A 21,113-nucleotide genomic window follows, 5' to 3' on the forward strand; every position below is an offset into this window, starting at 1 on the left:
CTGCATTTGCACCCAGTGCATCATGGTGATACCATATGCAAGATGCTTTGAAAACTTGGGACAGAAACACTGATGATCTCCTTCACTCTGAACAGAAGTGCAAGGTTTCTATCCTCCTGCATGAAATAGCAAATTATATTTTTACTACATTAACTTTTGCCCTGGTTGTCTCATTAGCTCATTATTAGACTGCTGGAAGGCACAAAAGAATTGGGTCTTACAGGCCATTTCTCCTTGTCTAAGCTGCCATCCTTTTCCTTTTCTCTGGCTCACAGCAGGCTTTATATTAAATATACTTAATAGAGCTCCTTCATCATAAGCAGCATTAAAACTAAATTGGAGAGTAGAGGGCATTCTTATAGGAGATATTACAGTTTAGCGCTCTCAGTCCATTTCCTGCTACAGGTTATTTAGGTGGTGTTTTTCTTCTCCTGGGGTTTTCAAGCCCACCCATTAAATGATCCGGCTTGGCCTGAATTTATCTGGGAAATGAACACCAAGGTTGTGCCATCCAGGATGCATGAGGCAGCGTTTCTGCTGTCCTGGCATTGCCGCTTGTGCCCCTCAGCTGCTGCTGCTCTTTGACTCTCTTGAAAGTAAAGAGGGACCTGGCCTAGGAGGAGCAACTTGTGAGGACTTACTGTCCTTCCAGCCAGTGCAAGACTTGTTTTTCTTTAAGCAGAGCATGTGCTTGGAGCCATTGGCACCCATGGCACATGCCTGCTTTCTCCAGGAAGCTTTTCTTTTTGTGTATTCCCAGTGGGAAAGCAACAGCTGCAGAATCTGAACTGCCTGGTTCTTAGTGCAAGCCAGGGGACTTCATCCTGATATCTTTGTAGTAAGCATGGGAACATGTGCTTGGCTCAAGCAGGGCATCAGAGAAAGAGGTAGTCTTGACCCAGAGAATGGAAGAAGCTCCATGGTTTGCATGATCACTTTGAGGTCAAGCTAGCTCAGTGGGATTGGCTAGGCTGAACTTGGTGGGAAGGCTGTGCTCTCTTGCCATAAAAAAACAGGCTGAAGATGTTGTGTCTCTGTCTCTGCCAGGTTTGGAAGAGGTCTGGTGCGTGGTTCTACAAAGGGCTGCCCAAGTACATCACACCTTTGAAGAGCAGCAGCAAATCCAGTGAGCAGCACTCGCAGCCTTGGCAAAGCGAGTCAGCCATGCCGGAGGCAGAGAGCATCGGGACCAGCCGATCCTTCACCTGGGCCAGGGGAAAAGGTTGGTTGTCTGCTCCATGCCCAGGAAGCAGGTGGGGAGAAAGACCTCGCTTCTACTGTGGCTAGCAGGATTCAGCTAATAGGGAAGGCTATGCTGGAGGTGAGGGATAGCCCACAAGAGGTGGTGTGTTCCCTATGTGGGTAGTGTTGGGGTTTTTATGCTGTGGTGTATTTTTCAGATTTCACTGTTGTAAGTGCACATTGGTGGCCCAAACTAGCCCCAGTCCTCCTTGACCCTCTTTCCTTCAGTTTACCCTTGCATTCCTCTGTTCCTTGCAGCCCCCACTGTTTTGCTGGGACTGCCAATGGACAGATGAGCTGTGAAGCAGGTACCTGTCTGCAGTTGCAGCCCAAGGAGCTGCTCCTGCCAAAATAGATAGCATGGTGCCACCGATGGACATCATTGTGCATCCAAGTCTGACAAAGGGTTGGTCTCATTCCCTCTCTCCTTGGGGCTGCTTGGACCTTGTTTCTGCTGCTCTAAAGAGCACCACTGGGCAGAAACCTCAGGTTCACTTTGAGCTTTGTAATTTAGAAATTACACTGCTGGCATCTCCCTGGGGTCTTCCTGAGTCCTGGAGCAAGTGGGCAGAGATACTGTTCCACACCAGTGGGTAGGAGTGAGCTGATGCTGTCTTGTGTCCTTTTGTGCTTGACTCCTGTGAGCAGGTGAGACTGGCAAAGGGTGAAGCTCCTTCTCCAGGCCTGCAGAGGTTTGCAGCACAGAGAGCTCAAGGGTGACTTGTTCTTTAAATGTGTCTCAGAGAAGCTGTTAATCCACAGTCCTGCACAGGGCTGGGGCCAGAGCACTGACAAGCCTGAACATTTATTAGCTTCAGCACTCACATCCCTGTTCTTTGAGGTAGACCTTGATTGAAGTAGACTGTAGTGTCACATGTGGCATCTTGGATCACTGCTGCGTCAAATCCCATTCACAGCACTGCCTCGTAGGTCTCTTTTCCCCCTTTCTTCCACCTGCCCACCCTGTCATTGCTTGTCTGCCCACTCCACTGCTGTGCCTAGAGCCAACTGTGGGGAACAGCAGCTTGGCATTGAGGAGCTGAGCACTCAGGGTCATTAGCACAACAGTGATGGATACTGCAGTATTAAAGCTGCTGCCAGTCTGCTTTGATTTCTCTTCATTTTGTTTTGGTATGGATTAGCACAGTTGTCTGGCCTCTTTCCCCTTCTGTCTTTTGATATTAGATCCCCTCAATACCAGCAGCATACATTCTTCTACATCAACATTACTGGGAGTGCAGTAGGGAGAAAATAACCTGTTAATAAAGGGGACTCGGGAGACAGGTTTACAAACCTCTTTAGGCCCCTATGAGGAAAGCACTCCCAGCCTCACTGTAACTTTTGTAATTAAAGACAAATTAGATCAACAATAGACGGTTGTGCTTCCCTCCAGGAGCTGTTTGGAAAAGAGAACTGTCTCAGCAAATGAGCTGATTAATGTGGTATTTTCTGTTCACATGATACACCAAACACTATGAATCCAAGATGCTGAGCCCAGACCTGGCCTGCTTTTTAGTTCAGTTTTTTAGCTGAGCTTTGTTTTGGGAGAAGCCCTCCCCCTAAATATTGGCAGGAGCCGAAAAGGAGCAGGTGGAGGACAGCAAAGTGGCCTTTGGTAAGTTTGGATGTGGGTGGTGAGCTGCCTTTCTCCTCGTGCTCTGATATTTGTCTGGCTGCTGTTTTATGGGTTGGATAATACTAATTTATGGCTTTATTTTCTGGTCATTTCTTTCCTTGTTGCCCTTCTCTGTTAGGCCACCTGTCCTCTGGACAGCTTTAAGTGGGCATAGCGGGCTGTAGTTCATCTCTGAAGTCAGGAGTTTGTACAGCTCACCCCTCCATTTAAGTGTGTTTTACCTGACAGTGCTGGGACTTTGTTGTTTTGTCACCCAAAACCTCTGCAGTGTGCAGGGCAGATGCCTTCCCTCGTGGAGATGATACAGCTGTGATATTGCCAGCGTGAATCTGTGACTGGGCCTGGGCTGAGCTTTAAGAGGATATGGCTGATGAGACAGCCTGCCTTACCTCTGCCTGGCTGATAGCATCTGTCAGCTCCTACCTCATACACCCTCATCTGAACACGTTCTTTTGGCACTGAGTGAACCCCTGTTGCTTGTTTGGCAGGATGTTCTCAGGAATGAGCTCTGGCATCTCACATGCCTGCCTCTGACAGGCAGCACTCAGTCGGGTTTCTGTTATCTTGGCCAGCCGTGTCTAACTCCACCACTCACTTCCTGAGGTGCTGAAGGAGCCATCTCTCAGCTATTAAGGGATTCAAGTCAGGTAGGACCAGCACAGGCACAGCCATGCCCTGGCACAGCCTCTGGAATGCCTGGTAGAGAAGAGTCTCCTTTTGACATCCTCCATGAGGGGAGCTGCCTTTCAGCAGGGATGGGGCAAACCTTAAATGTCCCTTTTTCCTCCTTAAAAGGAAAGGCTCAGTGCCATGCTCTGGGTACCAGAGGAGGGTGGGAAGGCAGCGGGACTGAGGGACTGCAGGAACATGCCTCTTGGAATAAAAGGCAAACCCACCAGGAATAAGTTTTATTTTTACACACCCATTATTCCTCTGGTGCTCGCTGATACTGGGATTTGCCGTTGCCTTTAGTTTTTCAGTAATAAACAAGCAGTTGCCATGGGAACCCTGCTATTAGTTAAGGCACAAATGTATTATCATGGGGAGAATAGCAGTAATATTTCTTGTGCTGGGGAACAGCTCTCCTCCATGTGGTGGAATGTGGGTGGGTTTCTGCACTGGGTCAGGCAGGATGAGGCCGTCAGGGGGTGGGAAGCGATAAGCAGCAGGGCTTCCCTTCTTCCGAACTCTGAGTTCTGCAGAAGAAAATGTAAAGCATCTGGGTGGAAAAAAGAGAAGTGTGATTCCTGAGCTCTTGCACTGTTTGGCATGAGGGCTGCCTGCTGCTCTGCTTGGTCTCTGGTGGTTTCTCCTGTTGCAATGTGCTCTAGTCCTGTTGCCAAGCAATGCAATGTGCTGGGCTCGGTGCTGTCTCTATCAGAGGCAGAGGAGCAGCGGCTGGGCAGGGGGATGTTGTAGGTTCATGTGGTTTCTGTGTGCTGGAGGCTAAATCCTGAGTGACAGAGCAGAGAGGAGTATGCTGGGGTACATCAAGTGCTTTGCAGGTTGTTGAGGGGATCATCCAACTTCTCTACAGCTTTGAGCAATGACAAAGCTGCAAGTGTGCTGCTTCTAAAAGGGAGAGCAGTTGAGTTCAGTCCCCTCCTCCTTCTTGGAGATGGTCATGCAACTGTGGTCCATGCTGGTCATGATGTAGTGTAGAACACTTGGTTTGTAAGAAAACTCTTCATTTCCCAGCCATCTGGCTGCTGCCAGAGGGATTCAGGCTCTTGATGAGTGACCCATTCCCTGTGGGAATGCTGCTTTTCTTGCAAGTTTTATCTCTGCATATTTTTATGAGCTTTTTTTCCAGTCAGCTGGATATTGAGGGATAAATCTGTTATGTTCTCTCAAAGTACAGCTGTCCAACGACTCTTATTGATATATCAGCAACTGCTGGAACACCAGATTTATGACTTCTGGGCTCTGGACGGTGCCAGCAGAAGGTCTGGGATCTTTGGGAGAAAAATTACCTTAAAGGGAATTATTGGTACAGTGGGTAAAATACACTCTTATTGACAGTAGAGTAAATGAGAGCAGACAGGGCTACTCCTGTGGTGCAAGTGCCTTTGTGTCATTAATATTTTCTTCCTCTTGTGCTGGTCCTCTCTGACCTGCTGAATGGCAGGAAGGAAGGCAGCTAAAGTCACCTCCACTGATTCACTGGGGCCTTCTCCAGATAAATCCTGATTTCCAGAATTTTTAAAGGATTCATGGAGGAAGAAGCTGTTCTAAAGGGATGAATTTTATGAATCCAGAAGGCCAGAAAATGATCATGGCCAAACACAACAGGAGCACATTTTCTGAGGGAATTGGGCAATGGAATGGTCAGAATGATTCTCACAGCTGAGATTTGGATTTTATAGCAAAAATATACATCCTGGTTTGTCTGGTTTGTATTATGTATCTTTTTTATTTATAGTATTTATATTTAATTCTCCCAGGGAGCTTTAGGGAAATGGTGAACCTCTCTTTAAGATGGCAAAGCCCAAAGCCAAACCTTTATTTTGAGGATGCTTAGCAAGAAGTGAAGACCCCCCCCAGCTTGTACCAGGGCTTTGCTCTGTGCCTGTCTCAGCTCCACAGCCCCTTTCCCTGCAGGTAAAAGGTCCCATTCCTGATGGTGCCAGGGGTGGAAGGCTGTGGGTGCAGGAGGAGCTGATTCCCTGGGAAGACTGTGCAGGCAGCAAGACAGCTTCCCAGTAATACGGTGTGCGTGGGGAGCTGCCTGCCACAGCAACTTCAGTATCGCTTTGCAATAACCCTGGGAGCCAGCTTTAATATCCTCAGAGATGTTAACTCCAGCAAAGTGCTTTTTTAGCTATTAATATTTATTTTTTTTAATAAAATATTTTGTGTAGTACAGATCGCTGCCTGAATACAGGAGCATCTGCAGAAGTCTCTGCCAGAAATGTTTGACAGCTTGTGTTTGCCTGTGCAAGGGGAGGGATACCCATCCTCTTGCCTTAGGCAGAGTTAAAGGGTTTGTAGTGCTGTGAACTGCGTGTAGTGAATTTTAGGGCTGGTACAGAGATGAACTGACAGCTCTCTTTGCTACCCTGTGCTTGTCACGCTGTACCACTGCACCCACATCTCTTCTGGCACCTGGCAGGTTGGTTACATGGCGTTGGGGCAAAGTGGTTTGTTCAGTACCAAAAGAGGGAACTAATTTCTCATATGAATGTGAGCATATATATACATACTGATGAACATTAAGAAATAGTTAGGGCTTCCTTTTTCTACAGTAGAGGCTGTGGGTTGCAGTGTTGCCTACTCTGTATCCCACATGAGCCAATATTGTGCTTTCTGTCAGGAATTGTGACCCATTGTTTGAAATGGCTTCTGAGCTGCCAGGAGAACTGGTATCTGCCTTGGTCAGACAGAGAAATGCTGTAGGTGCAATCCCTCAAACAAAGGACAGTTGTTTTCCCATTACCTGCCTCCTCAGCCCCATCATTTCTGTTTGAGATCAGGCCATTACAAAAACCCACGAGCTGGAAAAACACCTTTCTCATTTTACCCAGAGCAGCTGGCAGTTATCTGCTGCACAGGTATATGCTGGAGAGATGCTTGCATAATTTCATGGAAAGCGGGAATAACTTGCCAATTTGGGAAGTTTTGTTTGGCAAAATGAAGCTCGCTCAACTCCTGTGGAAACTATGGAGTGTGGAAAGCATCAGGATTATGGCCAGGAGAGATAAAAATGTGCCCTTAAAATGAGGGAACAGTCTGCTTGAGGAAGGGGAGGGCCTCCTGTCTTTCAAGCCTTGAGAGTATAAGAGTAATACAGTTCTGGGCAGTGTGCTGACAGGGATGAGTGCTGAATGGATGATGAGCTAATAACACCAGTTCTTCGTGTAATTACTGCAGGGTTTTTTATTTGATGTGCTCAGTTTTATGTGGTGTTTTCCTCATAGATCCTGGAGCCTCCACAAAGGCCCTGCCAGACTTGAAATGCAGCTTGGAGGAAGACAGCCCCTCTCCCCACATAACTCAATCATGGATGCTCTTACAGTGCAGCCAGGACCCCTCCACCTGCAGCTGAGCAGAAACCAGCCTTCTAGCCAGCCCTTAGCATGTTGTAGCAGATGGCAAACATCAGGAGGAGGAGTGCTTGCTGGCATGCCGGCATGGGAATCAGTGGGAGCAGAGCCCAGTTCCCAGACCAGCCACGCTGCAGGGCGCTTGGCTTTGCAGCAGGGAGCTTTGGGCAGTGAAGCACAGCACAGAAGTAGTGAGATCCCCATGGCCCCAGTCAGGTTATCACAGCAGCACTGGTGTGTGCGTTTGCTTCAGGTGCTGCACCACTGAGTGTGTGCAGTAGAGTAATAAATCAGCTGTAAAAAGTAAAAGCACATCGTGTTTGAGAGGAAGAGTGAACAGCTGTGGGGGAACTGCAGGTAGAGCTCCTTTTGGAGAGGGAAAACGTGATCAGCGAGTCAGCATTAGTTCATGTTTTATTTGGATCCATCTGGCACCCTCTTTGCTATGTGTTATGAACATTGTGAATAACTGTCTCTCCCCTCTCCTCCCCCTGATCTTCTCTGCAGTGGTTTCTAGTGACAGTGAGAGCGACTCAGAGTTCAGTTCCTCCAGCCTGGATGATAAGCCCTCACCTGCAGGGTCAAAAGGCTCACAAGGTGGAAAGCAGCAAGCAGGACTAGGTGAGGAATTGGTCTTCCTTGTGGCTGTAGGGTGGGAAGTGTAAAGTGCTTAAATATTTGACTCTAGGCACTGGGTTTTGGCTCAGCCACTTGCCTGCCCTACGCTGGTGCAGCCCACTGGCTGTAGCTGTGCCAGGTGAGGATCTGATCCTTTCTCACTGGAATAGCATCAATAGGTCAAACAGCTAGTGGGTTGCTCCACTGCCTGCAGCCTTTCATGGTCTGCCCTTGCAGTTGGGAGCTACTGCAGGTTACCTGGCAGCACATCACCAGCCAGCTCCTCACTCCTGACTTTACAGCGCTGGGATCACCACTGCTGTTTTAGGAGCAGAGCACATGAAGTGGGTATTGATGCTCTTCCTCAGGGTGTCTGGCTGGGAATGGGGAGGCGGTTGGGAGCACCCACTTCTCTGTCCCCCAGCAGCATCTCTCTGTTGTGTCCCAGCAGCACCCATCAGGGAGCCCAGCCAGGGCAGGGGCAGGGTGCTGGGGAGCACCCACCCCCCAAGTCTGTCGGGGAGCCACAGCAGCCTGGGCAGCGAGCAGGGGGCTGACCCCAGTGCCACAGAGAGCTACCACAGCGACCAGCCAGCCGATGGGCGAGACAATGACACCAGCAGCAGAGTCCCTGGTAAGCTGGACCTCCTCTCCAGGCATATCCATGCTTTGGGGGCTTACTTGCTTTGAAGCAGAGCTTTCTCAGCTGCACACTTGGCAAAGCTGCAGCCCAGGATCACCTTTCCCTGCTGTTTTTCTCATGGCAGATGCTGTCACAACATTACAGCTCACTTCTTCCCTCTCCCCTGAGTGCAGAATTATTCTGCAACATGAGTAATTGTTTGAGGTGGGAGCTGCCTACACCCACCTCCAAGAGCAGTGGTAGACTGAGTCTTTGTCCCAGTCAAGGCCCCAGGCTTCTGTCTGCCCTGCAGAGGCAGTAGAACTGATTGAGCATTTACTGAAGGAAAGCAGAAGTCCAACAGTTTTATGAGACTGGCTAAAAATTTTCCTAATGGTAGATGGCTCTTAAAGCCAGGAATGGCTCTTCCCAGAACTCTGCAGTGCAAGAAAAAGACACTTTCCCCCCCACAACAACCTTGGAACAATTAAGTGACTGTGAGAGCAGAAGCTCCTATCACATCTGATGTGGAGCAGCTGAAAGAGATGCAAATGTGTTCTCTCTGCAGCTCCCACTAATCTAGTCAATAACCCCTTAAGTTACCGTTTAGTACCGCTCTCTCCAGAGTGCTCCTGCTGCCCTGTGAGCTGCCGCTCCTTTTGTTCCTGAGCCTGTTTTGTGCTGTGCATGTTGAGGCGAAAATTGGATTAGAGAGAGCAGGTTTATCCTCAAGTGTAACATGGAGTCATCGTCCCCCCTCCCCACGCTTCCCGCTAGAAATAGCCAGCATAAAATTGTTTCTCTGCTCTTCCTTCCCTCCCCAAAGTTTCAGACATTTGCAGTTTTCTTTAATTCTTGGTTTTGCAAAGCAAATCAGATGAGTGATACTTCTGCTCTGTCATCTCACTGGATTATAGTGCTGTCCTGGACGGGGTGGTTTATTTTAAGTCCCTGTTGGCTGTGGCATTAATGACGTTCGACTGCTGTTGTCTGTTGGCTTTGGTGGATGCTGAGCAGAGCTGCAGGTTGTCCTGCAGGATTGAAGTGAGTGGTGGTGGATAGCAGGTGTGACCAGGGAAGTTGTGGCTGCCCCATTCCTGCCAGGCTGGACGGGGTTTGACGCAAAGTGGTCTAGTGGAATGTGTCCCTGCCTATGGCAGGGGGATTGTAATTGTATGAGCTTTAAGGTCCCTTCCAACCCAAACCATTACAGGATTCTATAATCCCTTGGGTGCTTTTTCTGCTGGTGCTTCATGGCCATGCTAGGTCTGGATGGATGTGCATCTCTGAACTATGTGTGTGTACAGTGCTTAGCACTTCGGAGCTTTCCTGCCAGCTGTTGGAACTAACTGCTGCCTGGCCATGACAGTGCAAACAATATCTCTAGAGGCAAAAAAATTACTTTTTGCTGCTAAAAACCTTGTATGCAAAATTTGGCAGAAGGGGTCAGTGCTTTCCAGTGGGATCTCTCCTTGCTAGGCAGGGGAGAACTAAAAATGACAGGCAGCATGGACATAGATTTAAAAACCGAAAACTGTAGCAATCTCATGAGCCCAGTTATAATAGTCCCTGAGATGTAAGAGAGGATCTTGCTAAGGAAAAGGTTAAGCGAGGTTGGCTGACGAGAGAGTATCTGTAAAGGTCTTCATTATGTCTGGAGTCATTTATTTCCCAGTCTTCCTGCAGAAGAGGCTACTTTGTTCAGAGACGGTGCTTGCAGCAGGGAGTTGGCAGGGTAGCCCTGGTAGGAGGGCTCCATGGCCCCAGAACCAGGGGAGGGGGAGGCAGGGAGATTGCAGTGAGTACTTCTGCTGACATGTGCTGGGGAGGGAATGGAGCTGGTCGTGGTTGCAGTCAGCAAGCACAGGCTTGGGAGCTGATGGAGTGTGGCAATAGGCAGGGTTCTCTGCATCGTGTCACATCAGGAAGCAGCCACCAGACAAACATTCTCCTGGGCCAGGGAGCTGCCATGGGTTTGCAGGGAGTTAGGTGGCATTACGACTGTGGCTCTGTGACCACAGGAGGTGGCAGGATGGGTTACAGGGTGGCTGGCTTGTCTTGGAGCCTGTCCTGTGTACAGCAACGTGGGTGCAGGTGAGGGCAGCCATAGAGATTCTGCCAAAGGTCTCTGCAAGGAGTTGAAGCTGGAACCTGTGCCCGTGTTATGTTTGCCATGGCTGCATGATCTGTCCCACAGTGTGGGACATCTTCAGCACTTTAGGATGGGGAAGAGAGAGGGAAAGTGAGTTTGTTTTCCTTCTGATGTGTTTGGGATGTGGCATTGCCTCCGTGCAGTGAGTGAGCAGCAGGGGCAAGCACGGTCAGTGTTCATTTACTCTGAGAGCACTTAATGTGCCCAGCTGGAGAGGTGCTGCCACAATGTGATCTATGCAGCAAACTATTGACAATCATGATCCATTACATACTGAATCTAGTAATGAGCATTATGCAGTGATACGAGTTGTGTGGCCTCATGTTCTGTATCAGGTGTTTTGAGCAGATCAAACATCCAGGAGGCTGCAGTACTGAATGCCCCCATGCTTTGCCAGGGGCCTGGCAAGAGCAGAAAATAAAGAGCAGAGCAAAGCCAGTGCTGTAGTACCCTAGGAAGTGTCCTGCTTTGCAGAGGAGTGCATGTGCTTTGGGAGGCTGGAGGTCTGAGATGTACAGATGCTGGGAGCCTCAGGACTGGTGGCAGTTCCTCTCACCATCTTTAGATTAGAGCTTCATCTGTCTGTGAGAGGCTTTTCGTGATGGGTTCCTCTGGATGCCATTGGTTGCCAAAAAGCAGAGGCTCCTTTTGCTGTTCATCTCTTTAAAGAGCCAGGGAGGTGACTTGTGCTGTATGTCACTACTGGCATCTTTACTGCACATCTCCCTGCCTGTGGGACAGTCCCTGTGCTCTGCTCTGACCCAAAACCAGAGCAAGGGGCAAAGATCCTTTCTTACTTAAAGTGCTGATCCTTACCTGCAGAATAGGGACATTAAAATAGGTTATTGTTATTGCTTTTCTGAAAAGCTCTGCAACTTTGTAACACTGTGCTGGGAGCAGTTTTTGCTTCATATTAGCACCTCCAGTGGTGTTCTACCAGTGACTTTCTTTTCACTTCTTATTCTCACCTATGTTCTAATTCTGCTCTCAAGTGTGACTTTGCAGAACACTTTAGCATCCTTAAATCCTAGCCCACAGCCAGAACAGGGAATTAGAGAGTGGTACTGCAGATGCAGCTGCTGTCGTAGTCCTTAGCTCTTTAAGCCTGAAGGCCAAGACGACAGCATGGTCGTGTGGCCAAGGGGAAACAAGGAGCTATTAAGAAGAGTTTGTAGATTTCCAGTGTGTTACTCCGGCTGGGGTTTGGTGAGGCAGATAATGAAGCCTGGGGTTTGTCATAAAATGACTCATTGTCAGAGCTGCGTTGGGATTTAGGCAACCTCAGCCCATGAGCCAAAGTTTCAGAAGACAGTGGTGAGCTGAGAGGCTGCCAATTCCTACTACCTGCCTTCAAACCCTTTCTAAAGCACTGTTTTCTGAGGGTTTGGTGTTTCTTCTTCTGAAGTTCCAGTTCTTGGAGGTGCCTGCTCTGACATGGTAGCTGTTAAGAGGAAGGTCATGTGCTGGTTTTCCTGGAGGATGTTTTATTGTAAAGAGAATTAAATTTGCACACAGGAAAGAAGCACAGTCTTCCTTTTCCCCCTTACCCTCAGCTAGGGAGGTGACTCACCTTGTTCTGGCTGTACAGCTGATGTGTAAAGAGATGCCTCAGTTAAAAAAAGAGCAAAAGCCTCACTATTGCTAATAATGATATTTTTAATAAGGAAAGGGAATGTTAATTAAAGAAATTGTTAATATCTCATAGTGGTTTTCATTTGCCCATGGAGAGCTTTTACTGGCAGTAACCTCTTTGAGCTTGGACCTGGCTGCTGCAAGGCATAACCTAACAGAAAAAGGCACCTCTTCTCAGATCAGTAGCAAATTCTACTTCAGTGGGTCCAGTTAATGGGGTCCTCGGTGTCTTCTCTTGCTTCAGGAGCAGGTCAGTCCAATCCTGTTTGGTATTCTGTGGGTCACCTGAACAGCTTGCTGGTAGGGAACAGTGAATGAACTTGGCATGGGCTGTGGGGCTAGAGCAGGCTCTGATTTGTGCTTCAAAGAGGAGGTTTGAGAACAGCCACAAGATGTGCTAATTAATGAGAAGCATACTCTGAGCACAAATCAGTCTCCACATCTCTGCTTGCTTGCCAATGTGTTGTCTAAATCATTAATACTTTAAGAGTGGTACAGCAGCTGGCAGTTAAACAGAGCCATGTTAAACAGTGGTGGTATTGGGTCTGGGAGCTGAGGATGATGGCAGTACCTGGTGGGGTATAAGAAACATCTTGGCTTGCAATCACAGCATGAGACCAGCTGGAAGGACTTCCAGAAGTGGTCATCAGGACCTCCAGAAGTGGTCATCAGGTCCAGCCTGGCCTCTTCTCCGAGGGTGCTAAAGCTGCAGCTTCTGGATGCCTCCCTTTGGCTGCTTGCTTTGTAGCTGTCATGCTGGGAGAGGCTGAGCAGAGATGAGAAAAGGGCCTGAAGCCGAGAGAGACGGGCAGGAAGTACTGCTTTAATCTCTCTTAATTTGGGGAGATTTATGCCCCATCTTTCACAAATTGACTAGATTTAGAAATGAGGTGGTGCCACTCTCCCTGTGGCTCAGTGCCTACCCGGCTGGAGTATGCATCAACTTTTGCTCATAAATATGCAAGCTGTTAATACATGACAGGCAGAGCCATTCTGCATTATTTTTGTGGCAGGATATTCTCAGGACATCTTTGAAGTTAAAGCATGAACTTTTTTCCTTCCATTCTGTTTCACAAATGTCTCTGCTCCTTCAGGAATGAGGAGGTAACATTTTGCTTCAGTGGGTCTAACTACTCCATTCTGAATAGGAAAAAAAATTGTCCTAATAGTAATTAGGCTCCAAATGGGATAGCAATTTCTTTAATGACTTTCTTCAAGGCAGTCTTTGGGGAGTTGACTTTTGTTTTCCTGCACTTGGTGAGAAAGTTGCTTAAATGTTTTCAGACTGCTCAATCCCTCCTCCATGTGAGCTACAGCCAAACAGTGTAGGGCTGGCTTTGCATCACAGTGGAACAGGTGGGTAACCACGCAAGGGAGCTGTGCTCAAACTCCTCCTCTTCTTCCCTCTGCCTTCAGCCTCTGCCTGCACTGAGGGAACAGGTTAGGAAGGAAGGGGGGTGAGATGTGGAGTGGAGACCTTCACCCACAGCCACTCTCTCCCTCCAAGCCTCTGCCTCCTGCACTGGTTGCCTCATCTATCTTTGGGCACTGCTGTTTGTCCTCTCCCTTTGCTTGAAGCTTGCTGCCACTGCCACAGGATTGAGTTTTCCTCCTGCCAAGGAGGATGAGTTGTCCCTCATCCACAAAGTTAAAAAATTGAACTGTGCCTTCCTGCCTCAGAAGCTTTGAGCTGTCTCTGCCTCCTGGTATTGGTACTGCAGAGCACCGAATGGTCTTCCTGTATTTATGAGTAAAGCATGATTTCAGGTAGTGATAGCATTAGGAAATGATTTAAGGTTTGCATTCTAGACGAAATGCATTTGTATATATTCACCTCAAAAGAAGCATATGCCCCTTACATGTTTTAAGGAATTAAAATATTTTTGTCCTCAAAAAGTGGTAGAACCAAAACATTTTCAGCTTTTTTAAGTCAGCCTTGAATTTAAAGTGAATAAAGGCTCAAGTACCTAAAAATAAATTACTTTCACTATTTCTGTAATTCTTTATGGAGTTTTAAATTGAAGACTTTTCCCTTGAAAATAGAGGAATGACAAAGACTCATTCTCTTGCCGCTTTCACTCAATATATCTGGAAACAAGTCTGCTGCTACAGATGAAAATCCTATTTTTGTGCCTTCTTTAACATTGCAGAGGTTTGTGCTTTGGTCTTTGATCAACCAGCCTGTCTGGCCTCCTGCCCCCATGTCCTTAGACTTATTCTCTGCTTTTTGCAGTACTTTTACTCCTCATGCTTTCCAGCTTTCTGTTCAGCATTTTGCACAAAGCACTGAGGGCAATAGTTGATGTCATCTGTCAAAACAACGCGTAAAGGAAAGAGCATGGGAAGTCAGTATTATAGAATCATATGGAAGTTAGAAATCTGGATTTTGGAGTCTTTGTAAATACTTTGAGAGATTTTATGGCTCAGGAGGTTATCTTTCAACTGGGACATCAGCCAGTACCCAGTGGGAGGAATCTGCAGGACTCCCTGTGCCTTAAACATTTCATATAAATGTAGTGACTTGAAAAATCCCATCTTTTCTCTAGGAGTGAACATAATTTGTGTCTCCTTCAGTTCAAAGAAGATGGAGAGAAAGTAGCACTGACCCACTGCTGTCTTAGAGCACTTCACATTGCCAGCCCCGCATTTCACCCTGTGCACTGGAAGCAGCACGTCCCAGCAGAACCTGAGTTTCACCAGGGGCTGCTGCAGTGATTAGCTCAGGTTTGTTTAGCTGACATGAGCATGAGTACCTTCTGCAGGAGAGCATTGCTATCCTGCACTCATCCCCAGCCATGGTAGTGACTGCATTCTGCCATGGCTCCTGTCTATGGCCAGGAGGAAGATGCTGTGGAGGACCTGCTCTGTGGCACGTAGATGTTCACCTGGTTTGGAAAGCTCCAAGAGCTGAGGCTTGGCTCTCTGTCTGTCCCCCTTTGAGGGAGGCATATGCCAGAGGACCAGTTCTAACAGTACAATTTCTTCTTTCTCTTTCTTTCCCTGTTTCTTTCCCCTGTCTTTTCTTTCTTTAATAAAGTGTAATGGGCCCTGACTGCTGACAGAGTGTGAAGTAATGATGCATAGACGTTCTCTTCATTATTATTTTTAGGAAGCTTTTAAAATGGCACTGAGCATGTAAAAGAAACATAAAATAATAACTACGTCAAGTCCTCTCCCCTTCACTGCTTTCCAAACAAAACTTATGTCTTTATGTATTTTGAAGGCAAACGGTTCATCCACACCAGAACACGACGCTGATGGAGGTGAAGATGGAGCTGCTTTGCCTGGATCCAACGCTTGCCCATTGCCCATTCCTGTAGACCTCACTCCAGACAACAACTGCTGCTGGTGACTTCATGATACTCTTGCACAGGCATTAGCAACACAATGGCACCTAGGGAAGCACTTGCCTGTCTTCCCTGCCTCACTGACTTGATTTATGGTTTGGTCTGACTTCCCCTTCTGCTGACTGACTTGCACTTTGGGGTACTGCTCAGAAAAGAGTACTGTACTGTGCAGTGCTGTCATGGGGTCCAGACCCATGTTTCTTGGAAAGGATGCACAAAGTGTGTTCACAGGAGCTGAAGAAACATGTGCTGCCTCTGCTGTTCCTGGCTTGTCAAGCCCAGCTCTGGGTTCATTTCCTGGTTTGCAGTCTGGCTTTGCAATCTTCAGAAGAAAGGGGAATTCACCCCTATATCCCTGAAAGGAGGTGTGAGGAAACTGCTACTTCTACTGCTTTCAACCCAGGGGTGAATTTCCCTCTGTGAGCCGAAATAGTGAGACTAGGGCTTTGATTTGCACTTGATTCCCTGGGACCAGGGTGTTAACCCTTAAGTTTCTTGTCATTGTTGTTCTGGTTTGGTAGGAGTTTGGTGGTGGCATCCTGAATCGGCTGGCAAAGTCATGCTCCTGTTTGCTTCCACTGAGGTCTCTGTGATAGGGCTGTCTGCTCAAGGGGGCACTTCAGGTAGTAAAGAAATGCTCAAAGAAGTTTACTGTGAATTTTTTGCTTCTCCTGGCTGTGCACTGGCTTGTGTGTTCTGTGGTGGTGCTTTGCCAGTGGGATCATGGGCACTGCCTGTGTGCTGCATCTCCTGGTGTGAGAATGCCCACCGACCCGTGGCCCACTGGCTGCCTTTGTGTGTCCAAATAGGATAAAAGCTTTCAAATTACTTTATCTTGTTAAGCAGTACAGATTCTCCTTCCACATGCATACCTTTTTGTCTCTTGCATTAGCAGAAGCCTTTGTTTTGCCTTTTTCCTGCAAGTCTTGAGCATCTGGCTGACTGTGATGCTATCACCATGAGTCAGGCTGTAGAAAGCTGTGTGCCCTGGTCCTGCTTATTCTCCAGGATGGACAATATCCCTCTAAGGCCTGACAGATGAGAAAAATTAAATTACCTGACATCTCTTGAGCAATTAGATCTTTGAAGGCCTGAACAAAACCCACATTAAGCAAGTGCGAGCCTGTGGATTTTATTAAATGCTTTCTATCTGACCTGTCTTTAGCAGAATAAACAAAGGATTTCAAAAAGTTCCTTCTGAAATCATGGATTTAAAGGCAATTTGTGCCTGTTAATGTCAGCCTTTTCCCTTGGGTATTACGCCTTTGTTTTGTTCTCCTTTGCTGCTGGGTTCTTTGTGGTATATGCTCTTACAAATGGCTGCAGCATGAAGATAAATGGGATTGGGTGTTGGAACACTCTAACAGGAGATCGGAAATCAATCCTTGACTTCCCTTCTAAATGACCATGGTCCAACAGAGGAGCATTCCCTTACTCTTTTCCCATTACCATGCTATGGCAGGTTGCTGGGAAATTCCTTCCAGCTCTTCCTCTGTGATCTGTTTCTACCCTTTGAAAAATAAAAACAAAACTTTGGATGATGTGGGCTCTTTGAGGTGACATAAAGAGAAACTGCATTGGTGTTGAAGAGAGCAAGGGATGAAGCTGTACTCCACTGAGGGATGCTTTATGTTGTGGTCTGTGTTTAAACCTGGCCGTTGAGACTCAACCAGCGGCATCTCTGAAAGGGGTAATGCCAAAATTATTATTATTTCAGGAAAAGTAAATCCAAAAGTCAGCTTTTGCTGGTGTGATTTCTGAGCTGAAGCTGTGCTGTTTCCTCTCTGAGCTGTAGGGTCTTCCATTTCAGAAGTGTTTTGCCACCAAAATAAGTCCTGTTTTGCCTTGGAGCTTTTGACAGTCCTACTGAGACTGTCTTGCTTGCACTGTCATTACTGCAGTGCCTCAGACAGTCTGGCCTGACAGCCTAAGTTAATTCTATAGAAAAAGGAGAAGGAAAAAGACACTTGAAAATAGATTCAGTTTTCTTTTAACCTGTTACTTTCTCATAAAAAACTACACTGGAGTTGGAAAGAGGTTTTAAACCAGAGCATGTAATTTCAAACTCTCCTTATCCTTCATTCCTGGACAGTGCAAGCCAGGTCTGCTGTGTTTTCACTCCCACTCTTACTTCCCACAGACTTTACCACACTGTGGGTTGCCAGCTCTGCACAGGAACCTGGTAATCCTTGCTGGCTTACTGTGCTGCTGTGAGGTATGGGTTTGGGTTTTAAGTGAGACTAGGTTTTCTATAAACAGTGTCAGGGATAAATCTGGGACTGCTCTTGTACCAGTGAGACTGGAAACTTCTTACCTCTATATTTTACCTCTGTGAAGTAATCCCACGAGTTCAAACCAGAACTGTTCAGTCATCTGTGGAAAAACGTTTTGTGGATTGAGGGAAGGTTATAGCTCAGGAGAATGTGATCTAGCCACACGTGAATGTGGTGAAGGGACAGCAGGAGCTTATATGTTCTGTTAAAGACCACTTTTCCCTTTGTCGCATCTCTCTTGGTTATGTTTTGTAGCTTTCATTGGAATATTGTCCTAAACCCCTACCATTTGTCAGTCTTTTGAGTTGGCTCAAGGTGGACAAGAAGGGCTCAGTGAATAGTGCTTAGTCTGCTCTTGTCATTTGTGTTTCATTACTTTGTTGTTCTTGTCTCCATCCCTTACAACTTTTATGTAGTGTATTACTACTGGAAACAATAAAGCTTTGGCTCAGGAACAACTGCTTGCCATTCTTGAAATAGTAAAAAGTTTTTTTCCATTCCCAGGTTGCAGATACTCTCCAAATCCTTGGGCTGGCTCCAGCAAGGAAAGAAAATGATCCAGCCGGTGGAATGGTGATTCACGTGGCTGGAGTATAATTGAATTCTGCACTTGAAAGTCGTCTTTTGTCTTGCCTCTCTTTAGTACCTTGTGGTGGCAATGGCAGGGGAGTACAGGAGTGCTCCTTAGCCCCTCTGTGGAAGGTTTTCCACACTGTAACCACTTAGGATAAAGCAGCACTGATTGCCACTCTGTCAAGTACTGTCCCCACAGCCTTGCTCAGGTTTGACAACTGGGGTCCATTTAGCTTTGTCTACAGCAAAGCGTCTCAGCATTGTTCACCAGGAGTGTGCAGCCTTGGCTGCTCAGCCTTCTCTTCCACTTGGCATTCAGCTTCAAGGTTCCAAATGGCTTTTTAATCTGTTTTTGCTTTTCCCAATTTAAAGAGCCTCGATAATTGCTGTTGGGATTGTTTTGCTGGGGAGCTGCCATTAGTCCAAGGATGGAGTGTGTCAAGGACTAACCGTCTCTTACATTGTTCCTTCCCTCCTCCGCTTGTCATGACAACAGCCAGTACATGGGAAAGTCAACTGTGGGATCTCCCTGAGTCAAAAAACACTGGTCATGAATTGCCAAGTTGCCGTGTTTGCTTTTTGCAGCTATAGTTTGAGAGGAAAGAGTTTGCTTTCTCTGCAGGAGCTGTGCATAGTAGTTCAACATAGCTGAAGCAAATGGGCTACCAGCTGCTGTTTAGACAATGTGTTTCTGGCCATTACTGAATCGGTCAGCAAGGCCCTGGACTGTCATCTGGAGTGTTTGGGCAGCGACCCAAAATGGCAGATAACCTCTGCAGATGGCTGAAGTTCACCTGTAAAATGAAACTTAGCAGCAGTTGCTCTTCTCTCCTCCCTACCCCTCCCAGATGTTTCCTTCCAGGGGAGAGGGCTGGTAGCAGCAATGTCTCACCAGCCCACCTCTTCCATTTATTCCTGCCACCACTCCCATTGCTCTGTTCCACTCCATGATGGAGACTGCTTTTCCGATCATAACACCTTGTTTTCACAGGTAGGTGTGATTGACAAAGAGTTCAGGGAAGTGTTGAAGGGCTGATGCTGCAATTGAATAATGATGCTTTCAGCAGGCACAGGATGGTGGGTGACAGGTAAGCAAGTTGGAAAAATTCTATCTTGAGCTGCTTATTCAGATTCCCTTCTGACCATTGCCTCTTATTCAGGTAGCTCTAGAAATGCCTGCAATGCTTGAGAGGCTTTTTCTGTCTAGCTCCATAGCAGTGCAGACAGGAACGCAACGTGTGCTACCTGCCGTCCTCGTACACCCCTGCCCTACACCTTTCTCCCTGCACAAATATTTCCTCTTGTTACCTTCATAGCAAAACGTGAAAGGAGCCAGCCCCATGGCTGGTGTAATGGATTGCTGTAGACTATGTCCTGCTGCCAAGCAGCCCCTAAGATGTCCACGAGCACCCAACGGTGCTGCTTTGATCAGTGCCTGGGAGCTGCTCATTTCAGATCCCCTCAAGCAGTGCTATACACACTCCATGCTTTGCAGAGGTTCTGTGGGTCTTTTGAAGGCATCCGTCGTGTTTCCTTTTTTCTGCACTGATTTCTGTCTGGCACTGGAAGCTGTTTGTAAAATCTTGGAGGGATTGTTGCTCTTGTTTTCCCTCTCTGGAATGAGTGTCTCTATGTGATGTATTTGTATTTTGCCAGGAAGGATAGATTGTGGTTTGAAAGTATTTTTGTTGTGGACTGCAACAGTTTAACAGCAACTGTTATGCTCTGAGCCCTCTCTTGGCCCCCAGCTATAAGCTGTTTCCTCCTAGATGCTCCCCAGGTACTCTGTAGTTGACCAAATGCAGCAAACAGGTGTCACCACCTCCTTTTTCTCATCAAGTCTGTTACCAGCCTAATCACTGTAAGCAGTTATTATCTGGGGCTGGAGACTTGCAGCTAATCAGGGCCTTATCAGGACCATCTGGGCAAGGGGTGTTGGCAGAGACACCTTCCCCCTCCTGAGTGTGAATGACTTCTGCTTTCACACTAATTATCACAGTGGTGTGGCCACTTTTAATTATCTGCAATGATATACCTCCCCTTCTGCTGGTCTGCACCGTCCCACTGGAGTAACCACTTCTGCAGGAGCTGCCCTGGAGCAGCCACATTCTGGGCTTGGGTTTTGGGGCTGGATTTTGGAGCTGTGTGAAGAGATCACAGCTCTGAGACTGGTCCTTGATTTCCAGTGCTGCTCTGCTTTGTAGTAACAACCCTGTACCATGTCCCCCAGACAGGCTGCTGGTGCTGGCTCTGTGCTGGGTATTTCTAAGGTTCATTCACCCCCAAAAGAGTCCCCAGAGTGATACATACCCAGCCCCTGAACAAGGACAGCAGCTGGATCATTGCAAGTGGCTGTGCCCAGCATTATTTATATGTCTACTACTGAAGCCAAGCTCAAGAGACAGAGAAAATCTCGGAGAACAGCTGAGCCCCACTGCAGAAGAGCAGAGGGCAAGATCTGGACCCTGGGTGAGCAATTGTCAAGACACTGATGGGACAGACCTTCATTGTCAAATGACACTCAGGCAAAATTAAACTCCTCCAAGCAATCACACCGTGACCATTAAAATGGTGCCTTGGAGGACAGAAACATAAACCGAGAAATGCAAATTAGGGATGTAAATCTTTCTGGCTATGTCTGGGAGGTACCTGTTTAATTAGCATCATTGAACAGCCTTGATGTAGTAAGTGCGAAGTAGGAAACTTGCCAATTTTCCCCTGTTTTGATAGCAGGTGACTCGTGTTCTGTTTGAATTTCCACCTTGTGATTGTTTTTCTGTACTCGCTGGAGTCGCTGTGTTGTGTGTAGCATGAGGAATTAGCTGTTGTCACCTAGGCTGATTAGATGCCACTGCACTGGGGAGGAGGTGCCCACACTGTCCTGCCTGAGCCCTCGGGAGTCATGGACATCTTTGGATCTAAGGGCTAAGGGATTGCAAAGCTATTGTGTGGTGGAGTTCATGTGTTTAATCATG

At 47.4% G+C, this 21,113-nt stretch overlaps 1 protein-coding gene across 2 annotated transcripts in view; it reads left to right on the forward strand.

Moving 5' to 3' along the window:
- Nucleotides 1–18,020, forward strand: part of RPH3AL (rabphilin 3A like (without C2 domains)) — a 33,485-nt gene extending 15,465 nt beyond the window's left edge. Inside the window, exons 5-8 of one of the 2 annotated variants that reach the window (XM_031043568.2) lie at nucleotides 1,048–1,222; nucleotides 7,429–7,542; nucleotides 7,988–8,173; nucleotides 15,169–18,020. In XM_031043568.2, the coding sequence (XP_030899428.2) occupies nucleotides 1,048–1,222; nucleotides 7,429–7,542; nucleotides 7,988–8,173; nucleotides 15,169–15,203 (510 nt within the window). In that variant the 3' untranslated portion in view covers nucleotides 15,204–18,020. The remainder of the gene's footprint in view (nucleotides 1–1,047; nucleotides 1,223–7,428; nucleotides 7,543–7,987; nucleotides 8,174–15,168) is intronic. The other variant, XM_005142959.3, reaches the window with a different exon arrangement.
- Nucleotides 18,021–21,113: the final 3,093 nt, after the last annotated feature.

This window comes from Melopsittacus undulatus, chromosome 13, assembly GCF_012275295.1.
Source record: "Melopsittacus undulatus isolate bMelUnd1 chromosome 13, bMelUnd1.mat.Z, whole genome shotgun sequence".
In the NCBI taxonomy this organism is placed as follows: domain Eukaryota; kingdom Metazoa; phylum Chordata; class Aves; order Psittaciformes; family Psittaculidae; genus Melopsittacus; species Melopsittacus undulatus.